This window comes from Apostichopus japonicus, chromosome 23, assembly GCF_037975245.1.
Source record: "Apostichopus japonicus isolate 1M-3 chromosome 23, ASM3797524v1, whole genome shotgun sequence".
NCBI lineage: Eukaryota > Metazoa > Echinodermata > Holothuroidea > Aspidochirotida > Stichopodidae > Apostichopus > Apostichopus japonicus.
This window is the reverse complement of record NC_092583.1, coordinates 14,807,370-14,833,291: the sequence shown is the minus strand read 5'-3', so window position 1 is coordinate 14,833,291 and position 25,922 is coordinate 14,807,370. Positions and strand designations below refer to the sequence as shown.

General features: G+C 36.7%; 1 protein-coding gene across 50 annotated transcripts in view; it reads right to left on the bottom strand.

Annotated features, from left to right (window-relative positions):
- The window catches only part of LOC139964732 (uncharacterized), a 390,976-nt gene that overhangs the window by 309,267 nt on the left and 55,787 nt on the right, over positions 1-25,922 (bottom strand). For 45 of the 50 annotated variants that reach the window (XM_071966600.1, XM_071966625.1, XM_071966626.1 and 42 more), the window contains 27 exons: positions 25,462-25,674; positions 24,577-24,768; positions 23,682-23,855; positions 23,136-23,315; positions 21,994-22,119; positions 21,427-21,615; positions 20,760-20,936; positions 20,205-20,354; positions 19,678-19,800; positions 19,228-19,419; positions 18,376-18,559; positions 17,580-17,770; positions 16,911-17,286; positions 16,454-16,675; positions 16,032-16,209; positions 15,291-15,460; positions 13,906-14,199; positions 12,901-13,197; positions 11,357-11,653; positions 10,288-10,377; positions 7,886-9,001; positions 6,836-6,949; positions 4,990-5,100; positions 3,727-3,825; positions 2,698-2,988; positions 1,410-1,697; positions 50-349 (listed from right to left, as the gene is read on the bottom strand). In XM_071966600.1, coding sequence (XP_071822701.1) covers positions 50-349; positions 1,410-1,697; positions 2,698-2,988; positions 3,727-3,825; positions 4,990-5,100; positions 6,836-6,949; positions 7,886-9,001; positions 10,288-10,377; positions 11,357-11,653; positions 12,901-13,197; positions 13,906-14,199; positions 15,291-15,460; positions 16,032-16,209; positions 16,454-16,675; positions 16,911-17,286; positions 17,580-17,770; positions 18,376-18,559; positions 19,228-19,419; positions 19,678-19,800; positions 20,205-20,354; positions 20,760-20,936; positions 21,427-21,615; positions 21,994-22,119; positions 23,136-23,315; positions 23,682-23,855; positions 24,577-24,768; positions 25,462-25,674 — 6,334 coding nt within the window. The remainder of the gene's footprint in view (positions 1-49; positions 350-1,409; positions 1,698-2,697; positions 2,989-3,726; positions 3,826-4,989; positions 5,101-6,835; positions 6,950-7,885; positions 9,002-10,287; positions 10,378-11,356; positions 11,654-12,900; positions 13,198-13,905; positions 14,200-15,290; positions 15,461-16,031; positions 16,210-16,453; positions 16,676-16,910; positions 17,287-17,579; positions 17,771-18,375; positions 18,560-19,227; positions 19,420-19,677; positions 19,801-20,204; positions 20,355-20,759; positions 20,937-21,426; positions 21,616-21,993; positions 22,120-23,135; positions 23,316-23,681; positions 23,856-24,576; positions 24,769-25,461; positions 25,675-25,922) is intronic. The other 5 variants (XM_071966618.1, XM_071966638.1, XM_071966603.1 and 2 more) reach the window with 4 other exon arrangements.

Sequence of the window (25,922 nt, the reverse complement as noted above, 5' to 3'; positions counted from 1 at the left end):
TATCTGTGACCTAAGCTATCTGGAAAGCAAGTACTCTATGTATACAAACCTGCCACAGCCACATTACAGCTGGTAGAGTCCTGTCCCAACGGATTGGAAGCTACGCATGAGTAGACACCACTATCTTTCTCTAACGCTTGTGGTACCTCTAGACTGGCTTCACCACCCCTCATGAAAGGCAGAGCAGAGGACGAAGGCCTAATGGGGTTACCATCTTTATACCAGGTTATTTTTGGAGGAGGATAACCCTCTACTTTGCATTTGAGGAAAAGAGGTTGGCCATGAGGGATGGAGAGCTCAGGTTCCAAACGAGATAGAAAAGATGGTTTAGTCTGTGGAGGCTCGGGCTCTGACGGTGATAATAGTTTATGGGGAACGAGACGGGGAGAGGAGAGGAGAGGAGAGAGAAGAGATGAAATAAAGAAAATAGAAAATGAATTGGAGATGAAACAGAAATAGAAAGGAAGAACTGAGATGATGAATAAAGATGAAGGACAAAGGAACATGTGAGGCAGAACTAAAATATGACGTAATAACTAATGCTAAGGTGATGGATGACATATTAAACAATTAATAAGTTTTGCATGTTTACAATTCTTTGCAATTTTTTTTTGGGCCCCATTGATTCCTTGTTTGTTTTTGCTATGTTGTTTTTTTTGCTGTTTTCTTTTTGCTATGTTTTCTTTTTGCCTGCATTTTTTTTAACCCTTTAGGTTCAAAATCTACCAGCAGTGTTACAAAAATAATGCATATTTAGCAACTTTTGAATTAAAAAAAGCAAGACGGAAAGCACCAAACCACAAATGAATGAACAGAAAGAAAGAAAGACAATCTATGGTATGCTTATGGAGTAGCTACTGAAGGATTTATGACAGGGAAAAAAAGAAAAAAATCACAATAATGGTAGTGACTGATAAGAATAAGTTTGAAAAGAAATAGAAGGAATTTATACAAAGAATGGTGTGCAAAATGAGCAAAGAGTGCTTTAAGAAGAATCCACAGAGAAGGAGAAGGGGGATAATTCCCACGACTAGAAAAGGAGAAGGGGGATAATTCCCACGACTAACAAAATCTTTTCGTTGTGAATGTTATTCTTGTTAAACAATCATGTAGTGGATGGTGTAAGTACTAAGACTGGGATTTAGTGGGAAGATTTCGGATATAGTGGGAAGATACAGTGGGATTATATAGTGGGATAATATAGTGGGATAATATAGTGGGATACATGGTTATACATGTAGTGGGTGGGGTATATTGCAGGTTGGGTTGATGTGGAAGACTGTGTGTGTGGATGAGTTAATGTAAGGGAGTGTAGAAAATCTCTGGGAATGCTGAGAATATATAGGAATTATAAATATATATATATATAGAGAGAGAGAGGAACACTAAAGGATAACACTAATACTAACCTTCCACCAATAGGTTACAGCTGGTGATGTCATCACCGGCTGGATTGACCGCTCGACAGGAGAAGACACCTTCATCGGTCACTGTCGTCTTCGGTGTTTTCAGTTTGACCTCTCCTCTTGAGAAGGTAATCTCAAAGTCCAATCTGCCGTCCAGGAGTTTCCCATCTTTGTACCATTGGATGGTTGGAGTTGGATCCCCTGTGACCGAGCAAGATAGCTCCAGGGGTTCTCCATCGACTGCAGCAAACTGAGATTGAAGTCTTCTTGTGAACTGTGGTTTGATGTGTTCTGCAGAAGAAAATGTTAAATAAATAAGTTAAACGATGACTTGAGGCACAAAATCACATTTTGTAAACCATTTAGGACACATTGCTTTCTGTTGTGGTTGGATATCTATAACATTTTTCATTTTTGAGCAATGGTCCTTCAAAAGAATGAAATTAATAACATAAAGTGACTGAAAATATAGTCTAATACACAGAACATTAGGTCAGTCCCTTATATGCAACACAAACCTCAATGGGAAAATATAAGATTTGTTGGCATTAAAATCATATATATGGAGACTTAGACATGCTGACATAACTTTGAATCTCAATCAACACAAAATACACTGATAGTAAGCAAAACAAGATTCATCCAGACCAACATACGTTCAACTACCAATTTTCCAAACATCAAAGAATATCACACGTTTACAATGCATTACAAATTTGTCACAGACAAATGGTGTTGAATGTCATCAAAAGGGTAATCTATTGTTTATATGACACCAGGATAACAAGTTTGGGTTGAGTTATTAGAATTTATAAAACAATGGATGAACATTAACTATGACAAGGGTAATCTATTGTTTATATGACACCAGGATAACATGCTTGGGTTGAGTTATTAGAATTTATTAAACAATGAATTAACATTGAGGCCTGCACTGAGGAACCACATCATCTTCTCTGAAGCCTTAAAGGAAAATTCCAGAGTTTTTAGCACATTTTTAACGTGAATATCTTGAAAACCTGGAGAGCTCTAGAAACTTTACTAGCACAAATTTATTTTTATTTTGTCTTGACACTCTTATTACATGGAGTGACTTAGACATGCTGACATAACTTTGAATCTCAATCAACCCACGCTACACTGAAAGTATGGAAAACAAGATTCACCCAGACCAACATAAGTTCAACTACCATTTTCCAATCATCAAAGAATGTCTTGAAAAGAAAGTGAAATCATTTTCGCAACTTTTGAGGTTATATCCAAGAAGTATCAACCAAATATTGGATGTTACCTGTGACGATAACTTTTGAGTTGGTCATGTCTTCACCAGCAGCTGTGGCAGCTCTACAAGCATAAATGCCCTCATCATCCTTGTGGCTCTGCGGGATCACAAGACCGACCTCGTCACCGTTGTGGTACATCTCATATGGAGGCTCTCTCGGGATGAGGGTACCATTTTTGTACCATGTGATGTTAGGGTTTGGCGAGGAATCCAGTTTACACTTGAGATGGAGAGGTTTCCCGTTCGAGACCGTTATCTGGGGTTCCAGTTTGGTCGTGAAGACTGGTTTTGTTGCAGGTTCTGTGAGAAAAACAAAAGTTGAAGCAATTTTAGGCTCGAGTCTTTCTACGAGAGACCATATATAAGATTTCCAGACTAAATTAAGAAACTATCATTGAACATGAAGAGAGAATTGTACTTAAAATTATTGACGACTTTGTAGAGACTAACAACTTACAGGAGTAAAATTAAAGTAACTATTTTTTTTTTTTTTTATAGTTTTGATCATATCTACCAAATATTTCTTCAAAATGTAAACCTTGGACACATTGAAACTTGTTTCACATTCATTGTTCAACACTATATAAACAAATTTTGAATTTGCTTTATACAAGGGGTCAGTTAATATCAACAGCCAAATATTTCAAAAGTAAGTCAAGCTTTCTCCATATTCAGGAACAGAACGTTGGTCCGATTTTGTTCATTTGTGTGATAAAAAGTTAAAATGACAGGGACAATTCCAGATAGATTACACTTACAGAATAATGCTTATACTGAAATTTCCAAAAGTCTATCAAAACAATTAATGACTTGCCACCAAAGTTTCTTTATCTTCACTCACAAATATATACTATGCAAAGATATATGCAGAGGAAATGCTTTCTTCAATCAAGAAAAACACAATAAACATTAAAATTATGTCTATAACTGTGATAATAAGCTCTGGTCTTCCAACTTTCTCAAAACTGGCAATAATTGCAGCAACTCTCCATTCCAGTCTCTTTTTTCCCCTTTTGGGGATTTTTGACTTTTCCTTACCATCCTCATCATCAGACCAGTCTGCATCAGGATCCAATGCTCTCAGAAGGTTAGGTGCAGCGTGCACTGTAGTGACCTTGTCAGGTACTACTTCATCTTCTATACATGCAGCATAGGGGAGACATGCAGGAAAAGGCAAGTTAATGTTAACTGCATGCATATATTTACATATTCATCATAGTATAGCGATATATAGTATAAAGGTAAAAAGACATGTTATGCAGTTGTGTAGTGCAGCAACATGAATAAAGTACGCTAGTGGGGAAGTTTTATCTAAAAACAGACAAATAAACCAGACTAAAATTAGAGGTTTGTGCAAAAAATTATAAATACATAATGAAATATACATTTCTTCCATTTATGACACCATAGTTATCTGTAAAAATAGCAGGCATCACTTGAAACACACTGTCTTCCATTTGATCACAGGTGCAACACTTGTTTCACTATTCAAACACAAGTATTAAATATTAAAATTCATTAAGGAGGATATTATTAATATTATTTTTGTTTTTAATTTTTTAGTTGGGTGTTTTGTTATTTTGTTAACTTTGGGTAAAGCTGTGAGAGAAAGTTAGTAAAATAAACATAGATTAGGTAGGCACAGTACCTATTCTAAATGAAGTAAATATTATAAACACAATTTTCAAACAAATACAATCCTGTCGTGAATTCAAACGCATGTGATAAAAGTATACATAAACAAGTTTCAAAGAACCTCAATTACAAATTGAGGATTTACAAGGAAAAACTTAATGGTGTGTAAAATATACAAAACTGGAAAAATATATTACTTAACTATTACTTAATTTTACTTATATCATTGACCAACACACTCCTGTGGTGTAGATGGGCATGTGTGAAGTGACAATTAAAGTTTATTATTATAGCTTTCATTACAGCATCAATGAAAGCTTTGACAACCAATTTTATTAACATCAATTTAAATATCATAAAATCATTTTAATATCATTATTATATCATTAACTTCATCCATGAAATGGCATTTATCACAACCATAACATTTCTTTAACATATAACAGAAAGTATTCATTCAAGTAACCAAAATGTATACTATAATGGTGTACTACTAAATGAAATCTAACTATGTAGCTCAATACATGTTACAAATACATGAACTAAAAAAAAAATGATGTACCAGAAATGTATAAAATAAAAATCAGTTTTTATTAATATTTTGAAACATTTGTTATTTTCTTGCTCCACAAGGAGGCAGATAATATTTGTGGCCAGATTTCTCACCTTCAATTACTGGCCAGTCGGGATCGTCTGAGGTTTCACTTGGGGTGGAGGGTTGAGTGTAGGGGTCGAGAAACACAGGATCAAGTGCAAGAGCAAGTAATAATTCTTCTTCTGTGCATGCAAATAAAAATTAGTGGATATATAGGAAATGTTAGTATAAGAAATTAGTTTCATTACTAGTTTATTATTAAGTATTTAATTGAATGTATTCATTCATTAAAAACATCAGTTAATTACATACTGTTTTAAGTTTTTTTTATATTCTCAATGTGTATGATATTAAACATGACTTATACTGAAACGATGATTAAGGATGTGTCAGATGAGAAATGTATAGTCTTGCCCTTTTTCATTTAGAACAAACCTGAAAAAGCATATCAATCAATTTTATTTTGATTTAATTTAATTCAAACTTGTCTTCAAAAATGAACAAAACGGGGCCTAGTATCATTTCAGTCTTTCATTAAACTTTTTCAACGACATTGCTCGTTTTTTTTTTAGTTGGGAATGGAGTACAGCCAAACAGGCAAATCCACACTACACTATAAAGGGCCCTACAATAGGTTTTATGAAACTGAACATTGAAGCACCACAATACATTATAAATAATCTTAATAATAATGTGTATTCTAAGTTAGAGAGAAAGTTAATAATGAAAACTCACAAAGAAGTGTACTAAAAGAATCTTTAAGTCAAACATGAGATTATATTAATGTTATGATGGGTTAAATGTTATTGGTCCAGACAGCCAAAAGATAAAGTCTGAAGAAATCTTACATATTATAGTTTCTTACATTCCATTCTATAAAACAAAACGTCTTCTAGAAGTCAAAATTTGTTAACAACTTGATCAAAAGGATATTTTCATAGAGAAATTATTATCATTCTCTAAGACCATTCACAAGAGTAAAACACCACAAATTTACTTTATTTTTGTAAATAAAAATTATTAAGAAACATTCGCATTTGATCAGTTCTACAAATGCTTAAAGCAGCTGGTTGTTTTCCATGAATACTACACAATCAATTTCTAATTCCTATTATTAAAGCGCCCTCAATTTTTAACTTTCAGACATTTTTCTGAGTCTGTACTTCAACTGTTATTCTAGTATATTAAAGTTACCCTTGTAGATTTATACACATACTTAAGACATTTTGGAAACCTAGCGTAGGATTAAGTACTCCAACTCAGACTTAGAGACTTGTACTGGTACTCATACCAAGTACAATTCTACTTGTACTCTTACACATGCAACAGTACTTAGTGGTACTACAAGTACAAAAACTACTACAATATTCCATACCTACAATACAGGGCTTACTTGACAAGACTGATGGCTTTTGCCGTCAGTGTCTTTTAAGGTTTCAGAAATATGATGCCTTGCCCACGAAAAAAAGACCATACCTTAAAATTCCCCGTTGCGGATGAAAGTATTTCAACCCTGCTCATTTTAAAGAAAATAAAGTAAGGTCTTGACATTTCCAAGTTGGTCTATTCTGTCACTCTTAAATATGTCCTTACTCTGTTTCTATTTCAGTATGCCTCTGTGGAAGATCTTACTATGACCAAACTACGGCCCTCTAACTTTTATATATTTACCTACACAAGGATTTGGCAATAAGTTATTGTAGTTTGTTCAGTTTCTCCATTCTTTTCATTTTAAAGTAGTACACCTTTTTCTAACATACTTTATGCAACAGACCAAAAAAACATATTTTATTGTATTTTTAAAGATGTAAGATGTAGACAAAACCAGCTGCTTTAAGCATAAACCATGTAAACCACGAGGGTCTTTTCATCTCATCTGTAGCGAGTAACCTTATTTTGATAATAATCAGTCCTTACTGTTGGGAGGTTCAGAATGAGCGCCTCCTTCATCACGGTCAACATCGGCATCATCCAAAATCATGATAGATGCGAGAGAAATGTGCGTCACTTTGGTTGTTTCTATGGTAACCTCTGATCATGCGAGAAGGAAGAGGAAATGCAATGTATCTAATGATGTGTCAGCACTAACAGAATGAAATAAGAGTCATGTGAAGAATGAAGTCATTATAGACAGTGAGGTGGATAAAACTAACAGCAAACTTCACTATGGCAACTCAATTTTTCTTGGGTTTTGTTTTATTTTTTTTGGCCTTTTTTCTCCTTTAAAGATAAATTATGTAATAAAAATATCTGATAATACTCCTTTTGGATCTTGTTATTTCTTTGACATGAAATCAACAGACGCAGAAAATGATGAATTGGAAATAAACAGTCTCAGTTTTATTAGCCAATCATATCCCCCAATTTTGCTTGTGCATATTTACAAGATAGCAAAATCTCACTTATCCCCACAAGTCAACAATTTTTTTCTTTGATTTGTCACTTTTTGTTCAAGATTTGGAATTTTGAAATACAGAATATACTCGTTTGGTATTTTTAATTTTATGATCTGATTTGTAATACCCAATAAAGTATGTGCCTCTTTATAATGTTACTCCTGAGGTACATTTTGCTGGATATTACAACCCTTGAATGTTTGCTCTCTAATGAAAGTATTATTCTGCTGATGACAACCATCACCAATGTATTATTATATGCAAAAGACTAAATGTATGGAAATACAATGCAAACCCAATGAGCTAGTATAAATGATGTAATAGCAAAATATGACGAGGATGGTTGTTAGATTATATTAATAGTGATTTAATATCATGGATTAACATATTCCTCACCAAAATGAGCCCAATGAAATTGCACAAAGATTAACAACATGTTAGGTTCCTTGATAGTCCATGATCTGAGAGAATTTGTGATCAAGTCAGGTTATTAACAAAACCACTTCCAAATATGTGACAGACAGGGAAAGATGGATGTGATCCGTCCGAAAACAATCCCAAATTTCCTTACCGACTTTTCCTCTATCTCTAGGATCATCAGAATCCTCTGGCATTCTAGGAAGAGAGCTATCCTCCAATAGCACTTCGTAAGAGGGATAACCCTCGCTGTGCCCCGGACTGTCGGGAGTAGCATCACTCCCCTCCTCAGATTGACTATCCTCTCTGTTTGAATCGTCCTCCTCTTTGGGTTCGGAGGGTCGGATAGCAATCGCAAAAGAGGTCTTATACGATGGTTGCGGTTCCCTCCCGGGGTCGTCCTTGGATACTTCTTCCTCATCGACTTCAGAATCTTCCTCTCCACTGATAACTTGACTACTCGGTTTGCTTCTTACCGTAGAACCACTTTTTACTGTTGAATGGCTTCCAGTAGAATCATCACTGTCGTTATCATCATCGTCATCTTCGCCGTCGCGGTCATCTGGTTTGGAGGTATGAACCGTGATGGAGAAAGAACTTTTAAAAGCTGGTTCCGGCTCTTCTTCCTTCTCTTCATCCTCCCTAGTCTCTTCATCCTCCCTACTCTCTTCATCTTCTCGACTCTCTTCATCTTCACTCTCTCGACTCGAGTCGCCTTTCTGTTCTCCTTCATCGGCATCCTCGTCTAAACTTCTCCTTCTTTGATTGAAGGGATAATCCACCTCATCATCATCACGATCATCAGTCTCTGGAAATCTCTCTGAATCTTTCTCATCATTCGGCTGCGGCAAAATGTTCACTGATGTTTCATCCTCTGCCTCATCGCTACTTCCAGCACCGGTCTCGTCTCTTTTATCAGATTTATCGGACATGTCATCTTCGTCATCTGAGTGAAACTGGGGTGGTGGGAAATTTGGAGGGGCTGACTTCTGAATGTCAACCTCTTGAGGAACGACTAACTCATCCTCATCATCACCATCATCAGTCTCTGGGAATCTCTCTGAATCTTTCTCATCATTCGGCTGCGGCAAAATGTTCATTGAGGTTTCATCCTCTGCCTCATCGCTACTTCCAGCACCGGTCTCGTCTCTTTTGTCAGATTTATCGGACATGTCACCTTCGTCATCTGAGAGAAACTGGGGTGGTGGGAAATTTGGAGGGGCTGACTTCTGAAGGTCAACCTCTTGAGGAACGACTAACTCATCCTCATCTTTAACATGCAAATAGAAACAGTAGAGGCGGGACGAAACAAAAGGGAACATGCATCAGTGGGTTAGTGAATTACAGGTTGGAATAACAAGATGCAGAAATCAAAAGGTGGGAGAGTAATCAAAATTAATAAAGGGGTTATGGGTAGATATACAGGGTAGGCATGATAAATATACAAGCATGACTATATAGATTATGTAGTCGTATTGTATAAGAACAGTAGCTAATGTAAGTAATTTTGTCTCTATGGAATAGGTTAACGAAGACGAGCATATCATATTTGAGATCAAAAAAGAGACCAATGAAAGAATTATTTCCAGGCCCGATCATTTTCAGATTGGTCATATTGCGAGCTATTTCATAAGGAATTGTGATATTTCTTATTATTTTATCTACACACAGATTGTGTATATTTTAGACTGCACAGGAAAGTTAAAAATTCCATATATAGTAAAAATAAAATCTCAAAAATGACTGGTGATGTTTAGAATAAATTCTGATGCAACATTTTTAGGGTGGAAAATGATATTAAAACATTCAAATGCTGCAGTACAGTCTTGTATCTGCAATCAAATTCAATATGCCTTTGCTACGTATGAGTTATGTAACAATTATTTTCACATATGTGGCTTATATTAGTATTATCAATAGTAGTATGCAGCAGAGGGCAGACTTTTTTAAGTTGAATGTAATGATAGATTTTACTATTCTTCATATGATATGAAAATTCTATCAGCCACTTTCCATTCTTGACCACAATTTCATCCTTCCAGACCAGACATTTTGAAATATATGAATATGTTTGTAAACAGTTTTTAACTTATGGTGTCAACCTCAGTAGTGCATGCGTGGAAAGCAACCAAGGGCCTAGTATGTTGACATATATAGATATTCATGATGCAGTACCCCAGACATATGAGTGTATATAAGTAGGTTATACTCTGCAGTCACCCAATGAAGAATACATCGTGCTGTGATATTTAGCATTACATGCCTTATAATATGTCTGTCAAATCAGTCACAATCATCGTAAGACATGTCTTTTTCATGAACAAAACATATCACTGAGAAAGCATTCTTAAAGTAACAATTAAAACATTACATGAATGTTGCATTCAAGTGTAAGGGTCTTCTTAAAATGGTACTCAATTTAAACAATAGTCAATGGAACATACAAATCCCACTGCTGACACCAGCATCATAGGTGTCAGACACAAGTTCTTACAGTTGCAATAATCCCACTGCCGACACCAACTTTAACATGGTTTACACTTGTTTATACATTACCTTCGGTTGGTTTCTTCACAGAAGGCTTATCCTCTGGAGCTATTACAGGGGCTTTGAAATATCCTGGTCTCCGTATAGATTTTTTACCCCCTAATCATGCAAAGTGTTTGAAAGAAATGGGAACGGTGCTAGATGTTAGTAATGTTAATGGCAAAAATACATGTAACTACATGTAGCTAATCTATGAACGAAAGGTAAATGAGAGTTTTCTCATCAGCTTTAACCGTTCCATCATTTCCTCTGTTCATTTTCATATAAGGTATCATTCTTTCCTTTTTTTAACTTTTCAAAGAAATATACATAATGGTACTTGAGAAATGAAACATTGTGAAGAAGTTAAAAACCACACAATTGAATGTATAACCTACTACTGGAATGTAATTAAATCACTATATGTAAATTCTTATTCATTGATTTCTACAATGGTTACTACAGTGGGATGAAAAAGTATTCAAACAGAATGAAATCATGATATTTATGGTTGTAGGGTACCTTCTTTCTTTTTCACGCCTTTTTCTTTTAATTATTTTCTTTTACTTCGACAGATACAATGAAAATAATCATCAAGTTACATTTTGCTGAACTTTACATAATATTTCTGTAATTTATGGGGTTTTTGAAGATAAATGCATGATGTACACGAACTGCCTAACAAATCAATTGGTGGAAAGAAATGAAATTACATGTGGTGACAAATTTTTCGGTACCATGCAAGTGATAATTGTGCTCTAAATGATGGACACTTGCTCCTTAAACTATGTTAATGAAAATACAGAAACACATGCAGTTAAAATATCATATTTTCTGTTAGTTTATTGTTTATGATTTCTTTTTGCAATTTCTTTTCAAGAGTTTAAGATGTACTATTACAAACATGGGTCAATGATAATGCAGCTACCTTTCTTTCATTGATAGTGGATGCACACACACAAACAACCTTGAAAGAAAAAAAGGTGTGTGTTTATACTTTGTGAAGTGTCACAGGTGTTACATCACATGTGTCACTCCTGTCACCTACCTTTTATCAGAAAGAAAAAAAGTAACCTTCTTCTCTTCTATTATAACCTACCTTCCACAGTGACTCTTCCACTTGTAGAATCTTGTCCATGAGGATTAACTGCTTTACAAGTGTATATCCCATCATCGTCAGCTGTGGCCTTTGGTAGTCTAAGGGCTGCCTCTCCGCCCCTGTACCACGTATCATGAGGTATCTCCTGGGGGAAAGGTCTGTTGTTCCTATACCAGCTAATCTCCGGTGGAGGGTGTCCCGTCAGGGCGCATCTCAGCTCCAATGGTTTGCCATCAATGATCATCTGCGGTTCCAACATCTTACTGAATCGTGGTGGTGCTGGAGGGATTTGTTTTTCTGTTAAAGGATGAAGAGAAGATTTTTGGCATTGCCTTTTTATTTATACACACTGATATGTTCAGTGGTGATTCACATATAGCAGCTAATGTTTTGTGTTTTATGATTTGGAAGAACATCTTCATATAGCAAGACCATCCTGCATCCATGCTGAGATATTTACTTATACCACTGCACCCAACAAGAAAAAATCATTTGTAGGGTATGACCAATCCCTGGTATAACATGGCCAGGTCTTATACAGAGTATGTATAATACAAATGCACATGCTGTACTATTTCCCTTTACATCACACCCTATCAGAATATAGACTTAGTGGGGTTGATATACTGCCTTGCATTATGTGTACATAGGATATACAAAGTAGGGGAGTGAATGCATATCCTCTGATATTTACTCCAAAGTCTGGATCATTGCACCCCACCAGAGCAAATAAATGGTGGAGGTATTCTAGTTATCCCAGGCACATGATAATAGCTTGTTACACATTCAGCAATAGATCTATAGCATTTCAGAAGCTTGTAAGTCTGGCAACACTGAATATTCTTACCCAATAATGTAATCATTTGATATTGCAGTCCAACATCTAACATATATAATTGTGCAACTGCCAAAATTCTGTGCATGTTTTTGTCCCTTCTGTTACTGTTACTTGTCATTTAGCCTTTGAAGAAGATCCTGCTAGGATCGAAATGTCAGGCTAACTTACTTTTACACTTTCTCCTACACAGGCTCTCTAGTGGATAAGCAGTTTGGTAACAGTTTTATTTTATTTTTATTTTAAAATTAAAATATATCTCATCATGCAGAAGGACCATCACAGATAGGGAAACAGTCCCTAATGGGAAGACAGCCACAGATCATAAGATAGTGGTAGATGGGAAGCAGGTCCCCCATGGGAAGACAACCCTAGATGAGAAGACAGTCCCAGACAAGAAGACAGTCCAAGACAAGAAGAGAGCCCAGATGAGGAGACAGTCCCAGATGAGAAGACAGTCCCAGACGAGAGTCCCAGATGGATAGACTGTCCCAGACAGAGAGACAGTCCCAGGATGCGAAGACATTCCCTAAGTGGAGAGTCTCAGATAGGAATACTGTGGGTTTCTCCTACTGAACAAAAATTCAACTATTTGACTATCAAGAATTGAGCGACTCACTTCTCACATTCTACAGTGCGATCACTTAATTATTACATCTATCGTGATATTCCCTCAATAATCTCACTGGTAATTCATGGTGACACTGACCTTTGACATTGATGTATCCAGAGGTTGAAACTTCTCCTAGAGGATTGACAGCTCTTACAGAGTACTTCCCAGCATCTTCCATTAAACTAGCTGGTACAATCAACTTTGCTGTTCGCCCCTTGTGCACAATATCTAACGGTGGTTTCACCACTAACGGTTCGTCGTTCTTGTACCAGGTCAGCTTGGGTCGTGGGTATGCTGCAATGCTGCATTTGAGTTCCCAGGGTTCACCCTCAAATACTTCCACATCTTTCAAAGGTGCAGTCACCTTTGGTGCATAGGGAACAGGTTCTGGTCCTGTAGGCGAACGAAAGAGGGCCAATAATTCAGAATCCTCAAACAGGCCATACAACATTTAATCTGCATTGTATTATGAAATGACATCTCCATCACCTTAAAGCAGTTTAATATAACTACTACAATGTTCTTGTTCCTTTAGAATGCCACATTTCACCACTCAAAGGACATTTTGTTTAACACTCCCTCCTCACCCTATCCTATACTGCCTCTCAACTCTCCTCCCCATCTCCTCTCATAGTCCTTGAAATGCACCTGTAAACAAAACTATACCTGTTTAGTAAACATCAGTTCACACGACAAAGGACTATGTTGTAGGTCCCTTCATAATATCCAACAACAGACTATCACTCACTGCTGTAGTGTATGACTGTAGTATGACTGTACACAGTGTACAGTGCACACATTGCATGATTGTAATATATCTCTCACACACCTACAATGTCATGTCTGCCAAATTAAAAAACAGCTAAGTTGGAATATGACCCTTCAATACATCTAAATAATTCATGTATCAACTGTACAAGGTATCCTAACATGGACGTTTATCATATTTGACATGTGTTCTGCAAGACAGAATCAATCTTTTTTTTAAATATCTTTCTTGGTTAAGGAGACAAATGAAGGATATACTCTTTGTAAGCCAGTCAAAATTGACCATCATAAGACTAATGTCTCTTGCCAGAGAGGAAACAGAAATGAGCATACCTTCCACTATGAGTTCGGCAGTGGTTTCCTCTCTTCCGAATTCATTCTCTGCTCTGCAGAGGAACTCTCCCTCATCGTTTCTGCCCACGATGACAATCTCCAGCATGCAATCGCCGGTACTCTCGTTGTAAGACATGTGATACATGGAGCTAGGGGTCAGGTGGATGTCATATTTACGCCAGAGGATCTTCATGGGCCTGGCTCCCTGTACCTTGCACTTCAACTGTACGCAGGTTCCATCATCGGCGGTCGTGTCTATCAGAGGGCCCACAAATGTAGGAGCCTCTCCTGCCTCTGTTTATTGAGATGGGAGGAAAAACCAGGTAAAACCAAGTACAACCAAGTGAATCTATCCAGTAGATGACACTGCAGTAGGTTCAGTCTTTTACATGCTAAGTGCAGTTGATGGTACTTTAATAACTAAAACTCTGTTTATTGAGATGGAAGACAAACCATGTAAAACCAAGTACAACCAAGTGAATCTATCCAGTAGATAACACTGCAGTAGGTTCAGTCTTTTACATGCTAAGTGTAGTTGATGGTACTTTAATAACTAAAACTCTGTTTATTGAGATGGAAGACAAACCAGGTAAAACCAAGTACAACCAAGTGAATCTATCCAGCAGATAACACTGCAGTAGGTTCAGTCTTTTACATGCTAAGTGCAGTTGATGGTACTTTAATAACTAAAACTCTGTTTATTGAGATGGAAGACAAACCATGTAAAACCAAGTACAACCAAGTGAATCTATCCAGTAGATAACACTGCAGTAGGTTCAGTCTTTTACATGCTAAGTGTAGTTGATGGTACTTTAATAACTAAAACTCTGTTTATTGAGATGGAAGACAAACCAGGTAAAACCAAGTACAACCAAGTGAATCTATCCAGTAGATAACACTGCAGTAGGTTCAGTCTTTTACATGCTAAGTGTAGTTGATGGTACTTTAATAACTAAAACTCTGTTTACTGAGATGGAAGACAAACCAGGTAAAACCAAGTACAACCAAGTGAATCTATCCAGTAGATAGCACTGCAGTAGGTTCAGTCTTTTACATGTTTAGTGCAGGTGGTGGTACTTTAATAACTAAAGTAATAACAGAACATCTACTGGACTAGTTTCCTGCCATATTAAGTACTTTTGCAAGGTCATACTAAGGATTTTTCTTCTAAATCAAAATTGTATTTTACCCTAAACAATAGGTAGTATCTTTAGTCCAGAATATTATATGTAAATTATGTATGTCAATGTATGTCATATGCTGTGAAACTTTTCTGGACCTAAGGCCCCTCAGTACTGTCCCAAAATAGGCTTGAAGGTCTAACGATGGTCACCCATTCACCAATGTTGTACAAGGACATTTAAAATGTGTAACAGGAGGCTCACCTTTGACCTTTATCTGAAACATCTTTTCAGCTCTTCCCTTGGGGTTGACGGCTGTGCAGGCATAAAATCCCTCGTCATCGAGTACAGTCTCATCCAGAATAAGGGTGTACGTCTGTCCTTCTTGCTCAAACCTACAAGCCTCATCACTCAGTTGATCGCCATCCTTAGACCTAAAAATAATGGAAACACACAAATAAAGTATTCCATTTTATTTAACGTAATATTCTTTGCAACAAATAGAACTTTACCATATGCGGTGAGGAAGATAGTAGCAATAAGAGGAGTGGTAACCCAGGAGTGGTTTCTACGTTAGGCAGCAAGCATCATAATCCATCTGTTTATTTAAGTAACTGTTTGCATTTATAACGTAATATCTATTCTCATGCTAGCTACTGCAACAGATGTGTCTTTAACCTTGAGCAAGTCTATAACTTTAAAACATACATTACCCTTAAGCCCACACCTCAAACTAAGCCTATTCTAATATTTAGGCTGACATAATTGTCAACAAGCCATAATATGTATCATTGGGTGACTGTAACGTGCGAGAAAAAATCTGAACATTTTCGTAAGCAGTAGTTACTCAAATTGTTCCTTTAAGAAGACAACCATGTTCTAGTAATGACAGAACAAATAGCTGCTTTAAAGCAAGTCTACGGTGGAATAAGATGGGATTTCTTCCACAATCTTATACCATTATAACTGAAGAGTAAACAGGTCCCAACACAAGACCAAACATACCATGTGACTGCTGGTGGTGGGATGCCATCAATCTCACAAGAAACACGACACTGTTTCCCTTCCTCTGCCGTCTTGTCTTTTGGAGCCTCTAGGAACTTGGGTGGCTTAGCTTGGCTTGGTGAGTATGAGGTACCATCAGCTACCTGTGGTCCGTCCATTCCTTGAAGACGTCTATCGGCTGTTAGGAGGAGGGGGAGGAAGAGGAGGAGGAGGAGACAATGTTATATTTAGAATTCTAACGATAGAAACCAATATACTTTTTAACATCTCATTTCATTATCATCTATTTCATTTTGTCATACTCTATGCAATTTAATTTAAACTTATCTTTTCCTCTCATATTTGTTGATGAGCATAGATTGAGGTATATATCATTTTCATCAATCATTTTAAATGTTGAATAAACAGGTTTTTCATCTTACTTTTGACAGTCAGTACAGCTGAACAGGTTGCCTCTCCATGAGGGTTGATGGCCTTACAGGTATACTTTCCAGCCTTGTGGAGGTTGATGGCCGGTAGGACCAGCGTACACGTGTCGTCATCCTCATATTCCATTATGGCCTCTGTCGATTCCGGAAGCTGTGCTCCATCTTTCAACCAATATATATCTGGTTCTGGCTCTCCCTTCACAATGCAGTCAAATGCTGTTCAGGGAGTAAAAATGAAAAGAAAATCATTACATCATTAAGAAGACTACAATTTGCATATTGCAGTTTACATATTTTAACATTAAGTCGTTGTGTTACTGATATTTTTTGGAGTAAGAAGGGAGGTGAGGTGTCTTCATTTTCTGTTTCATCAATTTCTGAGTTTAACAGCAATTGTGAAAAAAAGTATTAGAATGAAACATAAAAGAAAGAGAAAAAGGGAAGAACTCACTTGCTAGTCTGCCCTCTTTAACAGTGAGGTCCCGAATAACTCGAGGGAAGAATGGTGCAGAACCCTTTTGTCCGGGGGTCAATGCCTTCTCTGGACTCCGTCTCTTAGCCTTACTTGGATCATAGGGACCCATGTACTCGTCCAGGACTGCAGAACCGACATTGTAAGGCACAGATTGGACTTGGTGGGGTAACAAGGGAACATATGGCTCTGATTCCATGGTGTCATCTAATTGATCCAATGGCACTCCAGCCTGGACAGGCATGAGATGGGTGGGCATGATGGTCCCCTCATCTACTGGAGGTGGAGGTGGTGGTGGTGCAGATTCCTGCATGGAGGTAGGTGTGGCTTGGAGCGGTTCTTCAATTCTGGATGGCTGTAACAAGATGAATAAACAAAGGATAAACTGATTAAATGTAAACAACTTAAAGGGAAGTAAACATGTTCACTTTCATCACTTCTTATTTAATATGTCCAACACTTAAGCAGAACCATCAAAATGATAGAAGACCTTTCCATCCAATGCAGCATTGACAAGTTCTTTAGCAGAAAGACCTTTAGCAGAACCATCAAAACCATCGGAACATAAATAATGCTATAACAGCCTTCATGACCTTTAAGGAGATAATTGACCTACTAGATCAAACCTCTGAATATTCATAAGCTTACCTTGACAAGGTCTGGAGAGATACCATCAGGTACAAACAGGTCTTCTTCAGCCGGCCGTTTCTCGGGTCTCCTGCCACTCCTTGCCAGATCATCTGCGAGTTGGTAGAGCTGATCGTTGGTGTCTTGTAGATCATCCATGATTTTGTTGTTATTGGAGAGTAGTTCACTCATGTACTGGGGAGCTTCAGGTCCTGAAAATAAGAGAAAATGCTTCTGATTAATGGAAGAAATTACATGGAATGAAAACATGAACCAATTTGGGAATCAGGACCAATATCATCTAATGCCTCAATTATGTTCTGATAGGTTTGATCTTGAATGTATAAAGCAAATTCTATCAATGAATAAAGAAAACCAAAACAGGGGAAATAGAGAAAATTTGAGTAAGGTAATTAAATTTTCTGGGTATTCATCATTATGACACAAAAATGGAAAGTTTTTTGACCAAGCAATGCAGATTTGAGTTCAAAGTGTGTTAAAAATTTAAACTTGAGCATTCATGAACCCCTCAAGTTATACATAAATGTTAATGTAACCTAGAGGTAACAAACTTTAGACATCAGCCCAGTGTACTACTCATGCACAACCTGTAGTTTGTTGGTAGCAGTGTCTTAGCCATCGAGTGGGAGATTCCATATAGAGGTGTATTAGGGGGATGGTGGCAGTGTGAACAGAGTTGAAACCATAAAATAATGCCACATATGAAAATATGTGAATATTATACATATAAAACAACAAAAGAATTCAACTGTTTGAATCAAGTTCAACTATTAAAAAAATTCTAAAATTTTCTGACCATAAATGTCTCCTGCCAGTTGGTTCAGTTCGTTGAGTCGTGCATGTTGAGGGGGTGCTTCTTTCTCCAGGAAGTCATCCACTTCTTCAAGTAATGGGTTAACCTCCTCCGGGCTCTTACACTGAGCCAACCTCTCATTCACATCATCAACCAGATCGTTGCCTTTGTTCTGCCATTCTAGACACTGAAAAAAACATAAAAATAGAATCATTATGGGTTTTCTTTTTTTCCAAAACAGACTATTTTTGAACTGTTTGTTACAAAAAAGGTCATTGCTATAATAAAAAATATTGCCTCAAATTGTACAGTATATCTTTCAGAAGGTAACTTTTCATTTCAAAGAAATGTTATTTGGGTTAAAATTTCTTTACTGTGCATGCCACTGGCCTAACTGTTGAGTTTGTTTGAACTGCTACAATCTTTCAAGCATGATATTGAGTTTAAACTTAGTTCTTATGTATTCATGACAAAGTATTATAGGCAATAACCAAAGCACAGAGAGAGTTCTTACAACATATACAACTAGAAGTTCCAAAACTAATAACAAAGGCCTGAAAATTTAAGCTGACATCTTTACTAGATTTGCCTACATTAAAGAAACTGTAACTCTATTAATTGCAAAATGTCTTCTATTAGTGAAATTAATCATCCTTCCACGAACAACACTGCACAAACTCTCACCAAATCAAAACCAGGAAAATAGTGCCAAAACTGAAACAAAGCTGCTTCAGTGTAAGGCATTGACATTTTAGTTTCTTCTCATCACTTTCTTGATCCTGTCACGTGGTGAGAGAGCTAATGTCACCGTTTAATGAAATCCTCCCTGTATCACTAACTGGGAGTAATACTCACATTTGTAAAGAGATCTTGAAACTCCACCGCTTTCTGTAATTTATCTCGGTGGTCGTCCAACTCAGTACAGAAAGAGCTCCATCTCTTGTCCATTTTCTCTACGTCTGTCTTCAGTTCGCCACTCGGGTCCTCGCCATTCTTAAGAGCCATGTATGCAGAGCTCTTGTATTCGTCAACTTTATCACCCAATTCCTGTTTGTGAGGAGGAGAATTATTTATGATCAAATTGTGCTTCTCTAATCAAAAGAAAACAGTTCTTAAGTACTCACTGATTTGTTTAAATTACTCCTATGACTGTATTTTGTAATCTGAGTACATCCTGAACAATTTCTTCTTTGGGGGGATTTTGGAGGAAGTTTTATAGATGAGGACTACATGGGTGATTTACATGAGTAGCATATCAAATTCCATATCTTTTTGTCACATTTTTTAGTTCGGTTATCAACTAACCTTGAGTTGTGGTTCCCATTCTTGCTGCTTCTGAAGTAACACTCTAGCAGATTCCGGGGAGTCACCATAGTTACCCCTTCGATTGTCTAATTCATCCTCTGCATCATCAAGGCTTATGTTCAGCTGAGAAGAGGAAAAGGTTATATAATGTGAGGCAAGGACTACAAAAGGTCATCCAACCATATAAGAAAAACTAAAAATAACAAAGGGAATAATCGCAAACTAAGACTACAAAATTTTCTACTTGGCAATAGTGCCATTATTCAAACTTTTAAATTCGTAAAAATATGACTAGATGTTTTTAGCATTGGCTAATTAGTCCTTGAAAAGGAATACCAGGGCTCTGATAGGCTATTTATCCTTGGAATAAGGAAAATGATGGACTCTGATTAGATAATGAGGCTGAAGGAATGTGAAGGGTGTGATTGGCTAATGTACATTGAAAGTGCAACTCTACCGAGTTTAAAGCAAAGTCAAAACTTAAAACATTTTTATAAACAATTTCAAGAGAGAAAAACCCCACCAACCTCATTTCTGAAGGATTTGAGATGGTCAGTGCCAATGAAGGCCTCCAGACGCAGACGTCGCTGCTCCCACTCTGAGAGCCACCTGATGCGGCGACTCTTGATGTTAGCTAAGGCATCTTCAATCTCTGGTCTGATGGATGCAACTGAAGGCTGTGATGATGAAGAGCAAAAGTTTAAAACTTTCTGGTTGAGATATTTACTAGACCAGATACTCAATGCAGCTAACCAGTCAATGACCAGTCAATGACCAGAAAGGAGAACATGAAAAATGCTAAAAGTTACAAACTTCATATTTTCATACAAATGCATACATACTCATACATATGCATATATACGTGCTTTTCTTAATGAATATAATTAATACTGACTTTACCATGTCAGTCTAATATACTTTCAAGATGTGAAAGGATCTCAGCACCGTTATGGAAAACCAAAGAGACTACTTGAACAAAAATAAGATTTCTTCACACACACACACCCTATATCTGACTTATAGACATTTGGTTCAATTCTTCTTAATTACTTTTTTTCTATTCCAGTGATTTATAATCTCACCTCTGCTCTCATTCGATTCAGTATCTCATCTCCTTCTTTCTGCGTTGCGTTGTGAAGTTCGTTGATGATGCCACGTTCGTCGTCGTGGAGTTGAAGCTCAACGTGAGCTTCTGAGATGTATTCTGGCATCGGAGCAGTAGTGTACTGCTTTGATGATTTATTCATGTCTTTGTTCAGCTGAAAATTTAAGAGGAATTCATTTTACTTCCTTCTCCTTTTTGTTATGTTAAAGCTTCCAAAAATTTGAGATGTATTCCTGTGTCTGCAATAAAAACTTTTTATACTTTTGTAAGCCACTTCATTAGCACAACTCATTAAGAATCTAACACAAAACACAACAAAACCTAGAAAAAGATTATTTTATAGCCAAATAAAGCCATTTCAAATTTTACATTGTGAGATTATTGTAATGCAGCCCTGTCAAAGTTTGCCTACAGGGCATGAGGAAGGAATTAACCTCATCCCTCTCCAGACGTTGGAAATTGTCATCTTTGTTGATACATTTAGTGTCCTGTCAGCTATATAAAGGGCGAACAACAGTAAATTCATAAAGTCATTGGGCTCCCACTTTCCATAACCCCTCCCTTTAACCCTCCCCCCTACCTACCTCTTCAATGACCTGTTCATAACCACAACTTAACAAAAACCATCATGTCATTTCCCTTACCTTGTCAATGTTCTCATAGAACTTTATGATCAGAGTGAGTAGGACCTGATGGATAGTAATTTTGCTGGTCAGTCTCTTGTGGACAGCGGTCAGCTCTTCCACGATCAAGGTTTTCTCATCTTCTACATCTCCTCTCCGTGACAGTAATTCTGCTTTCGTGAGGTGCTGTTCAATTTCACTGGTTGCTTTCTGTCAACATAAGATAATCAATCGAGGTGACCGACTTGTAGGACAACACTCTCGGAGGTGATCAGCAAAAATCACTATATTTTCAGCCAGTTGGGACAATTTCCTAATGCTAATACCTCTGTAAACTGTACTCTATTATTTTGCTTCAAAGCACTGGTATTGACAGTACAAACAGTTCCTAACCATGATCTAATGGAAACATGATATTCATACTGCTCCTACTGACAATACGAGTGAGTGCTCTGAAGCGGGACATTACAGTATAGAAAAAAATTGTCCCAACTGTGTGATATTTTACATTTTTCATTGCATATTCATATTCTCACATATTGCCTGCTTAAAGGATGAGAGATAAAGCGCAGAAATATGTATACAAACCTTGACTGTTGGTTGGAAATTATCCAGTTGAGCCTGAAGGGTTCCAACCTTCGCTGGCGACATGTTCAGCTCTACTGTTACGTCTCTGAAAAAGTCAGTTTCAGCTTGGCTCACCCAAGAAATTGTCTAGAAAATAGACATGATATAAAAGATGATAAGTAACAGTTAGAGATAAATACAAAGTGAGTTTATGACTAATTGAGACTTGACAGAAACAGCTACGTATTTCTTGATGGTCTCTGCTCAAGACCAGTGAAGAACAATATTTATTCAAATATGCGGAATATAATTAAAGAAGTCTATCCCAAAAGCCAACAGACGATTGATTAGATAAACAGATATACAAAGTATCTTAATTATATAAAAGGGGAATTCATTCAACCAGTTCACAATTCCCATCAGTCATTCATTCCTTAACTCATTTTTCCAACACAAATCCAACCATCATCTTTAGAGCTTTAATACATGACAAAAAGCTTTGTGGAAAAAAAGTCCCACAAACAGCTAAAAAAAATGTTGCTCTGTTTGGAAGATAGTCTAGTTTTAAAGTAACGCCTGGGAGCGTCAGTTCGAAATCTGTGATGTCATAGTGCCAATAAAACCATCATTTTCTAAATCTATGATGCCAACTAAAACTTTAATTTTTTTTCTTTGTTTTACTCTTCCATGTTTTCAAAGTAGATTGCTTACAGACATTTGAATCAATGCTATCATTAGGCCATGTTAAAAGGTTCAATATTTTAGATTTCACTATTTGCAAAACATCTCCATTACAGAACAGAAAATATTGTCATTAATAAAGAAAAACAAAAGATTCAAGCACATTTGGCTGGACGTCATATTTAGACTTGTTCAAGTCTTCATGAAATCTGCGATATCTCCCAAAATGGAATAAGATTGATTTTTTAGCTGTTTTTAAGTTGTTCTGATAGTTGTCTCTATCAAAAACAAATGCATATTTCTAAATGAGCAAGACATGTCTTCTCACTAATTAAAACGAGAAACTAATTGATCATTAAAAGACAACTTCTTCCCCAAGTTAGATATGCAAATTACATAACGCCATCTTTCTTCTACTGTGAAAAAGTGTTTACGACCTTCTCTTATCAAAAATTGAAATTGAAACATCTTCAAACTCTTACCCCTCTTGCATCTTCCAGAAACTGATTCCACTCTGACCTGAAGTTCTGCCCCAGATTCAGATTCTGGAGAAGAATCTCATATTTTGCATCCAGATTGCGTCTTCTTTCTTCGAAGCCTTTCATGGTCATGTCGACGTAGTAAGAAGATTTCTTGATCTCTAGGTTAGGATCGTTTGCGATCTGAGTGAAGAAAATGAGATGCTTTATGATGATTTGTCGGTAAACTTAAAACAATAATTGACATAAAGGTTACACTTTTTGACAGTATTGAATGCTGTCAAGTATTGTGCATAACATTTTGTTTTGTTTTTTTAATTAAAAGTAAATCAAGACTAGAAGTAAGGACCCAAAGCAAAAAAGAATAAAAGCACTTTGTTGGTTCTTGTATTTTCTTGGCTCAGACAAAAGAATATTATTCACTGTGGAGCAAAACTTGACCTTTAGTCATATTTGGCCTTTTGACTATTATGTCAGGGACAAAAATAAGAATTGCAACAACAAAAATTGGGGGAGATAGGATAATTCTTTACTCAATTTGGAATTTACCTGTGAGGCATCATTGAGAAAGTTTCTACCAGAACTGTCCAGCTGGATGTGAAGTTCCACCATGTAGTCCCACTTTTCACGGATGTGGGCCACGTAGGACTCGGTGACCTGGTGGGCCTGTTGGCTCTCCACGGTCTCAAACAGATCATCGATGTTGTCCATCGCATTTCCAAGCTGAGGTTCAAAACATTACAAAGCAAAATAAACCGTCAAATTTATGAAATCTTGCTATAACATAGGATAACCTTCACATGGGAGCATTGTCATATATCAATTAAAAACTGAATTTGAGATGAAAGATTGGAAAACATTAACCTGTGCCTTGTCAAGGTGATATGATTAAGTAGGACAATATGAAAATTAAAACACCTGACCTCTGTGATTTTCATTTAGTTGAAAATTAAATATTCAAGATACATAAATGTTAGAGTATGGGTTCTTTGCAAAGATGTGACAGTTTTGGAGACCCTTTCACACAGAACATTTGGGAATTGTCTTTGAGTGCAACAGTGGGCTCTCTGAATCTAGGACTGTTAGATCAGGTACCTACTCCTCACAGACACATGCCCATCTTTTGCCCTCGTCTGTTTTTAACTCTGTATTTATATATAGACTCACAGCGATTTCTTCCATTTTTGTAAATATATAAGCAACTGTAAAAGCTGACTGGTAAATTACAAAACAATAAATTTTTAAAAGTTTCAGAATTTTAGAATATAATTAAAATTTTAGAATAGAGCTTGAACCAGTGACCAAGAAATGCACAGCAGTTGTAACTCTTTAGGTCAATGGTTTGAATCTCATTCTAGAAGAAAACTTTTCAAATTTTTATGTAAATAAGCAACATTTCATTTTCAAACGAATCTGATAATGAAAGGATGGAGGCAAGACTGACCTGTTTAGCTAATTTCTCAAACTTGACGAGTGTTGACGATGTCTTTACTCTGGTTTCCACCCTTATCTTGAGTTCAGTCCAGTAACTGTCCACTTCATCTGCTCTCTGTTGGAAGGTGGCTAGGTCGGAATCACCGGTAACCGAGAGCTGGTTAGGTATTTGCAGTAAGATCTTCACATCGCTGGATTTGTCCTAATTTCCAAAAGATCATTTGGGATTAATTTAAATTAATTTAAAATTAATTTAAAAATTCATTAATTAATTAAAAATTAATTAAATTAAATTAATTTAAAAAATGAGACTGGCCAGTAACTAAACACTGAATACTTTAAGAATTAAATGGCACAGTCAAAACCTAGACCTCAAAAATTCACAACCTAACTTTATAGCAAATGGCTACATGCTAACTGAATTAGCACAGAATCCTTGCGATTTCAAATTAACGTTAACAATGGGGGGAAGCAGGAGGACATGTCGTAATGGCAAAATGTTTATACAAATCACCAACGTTGCTGGCACGACTAGAACTGCTCCCATCTGTTTGGAATTTATCAAACAGGTTCATAGATAGCATGAATGATCTTTTATACTTTTATGTTGACAATATTTCTATGTTGAGAATACGATGTCTTTTCCTTGCTTGAAATTGTCAATGCCGTGTGAGGATGTTTTGCATAATTCACACACTGTAATACAACCCTTGCCTTCCTCTCAAATACTGTTAAATGACAAACCTATATAGCTGGGATTATTTTCAGCACTACTGGCTGTTTCTTTAAATTAAGAGCAAGATTGATGCAGATCTCTGGTTGATAGGCAGGGAAGAACTTCATGAGGACCTTGGGGTATCTTAATGGGGATGGGGGGGGTATCAACTTGATGTACCTTCAAGTCACCAAGGACTCGCTGGTGTCCGTCGTTGAAGTCAGATGAGGTCTTGAGGTCATCTCCCATGTCATTATTGGCATCCAGGTATGGATCGACACCATTCACCATCCATTCAACCATGTTACGGTGCTTGTCATTGAACGTTGCTCTGAGAGAAGCTTTCTGCGGTTTCTCTGGGTGGCACTTGCTTTCAAGTTCTTGAGCTTTGTCCTAAATGAAACAAAATATACCAGAATTTAAAAATTGCTTTTTACATTAACACAAATACAAGATTAACAACAAACTGGCCAATACTTTGAATCTCACTGGAATCCTTCTATAAGCCTGCTTTTCATATGAATGAAAGTATTGTTTCAGATTGTAGTTTCATTCATGAGAAATCCGGAAAATTTGGGGAGTACTTTTATAACAAAAATGTACGCAGAAAAATGTTAGACAGAAAGGAATGGTAGTGTAGA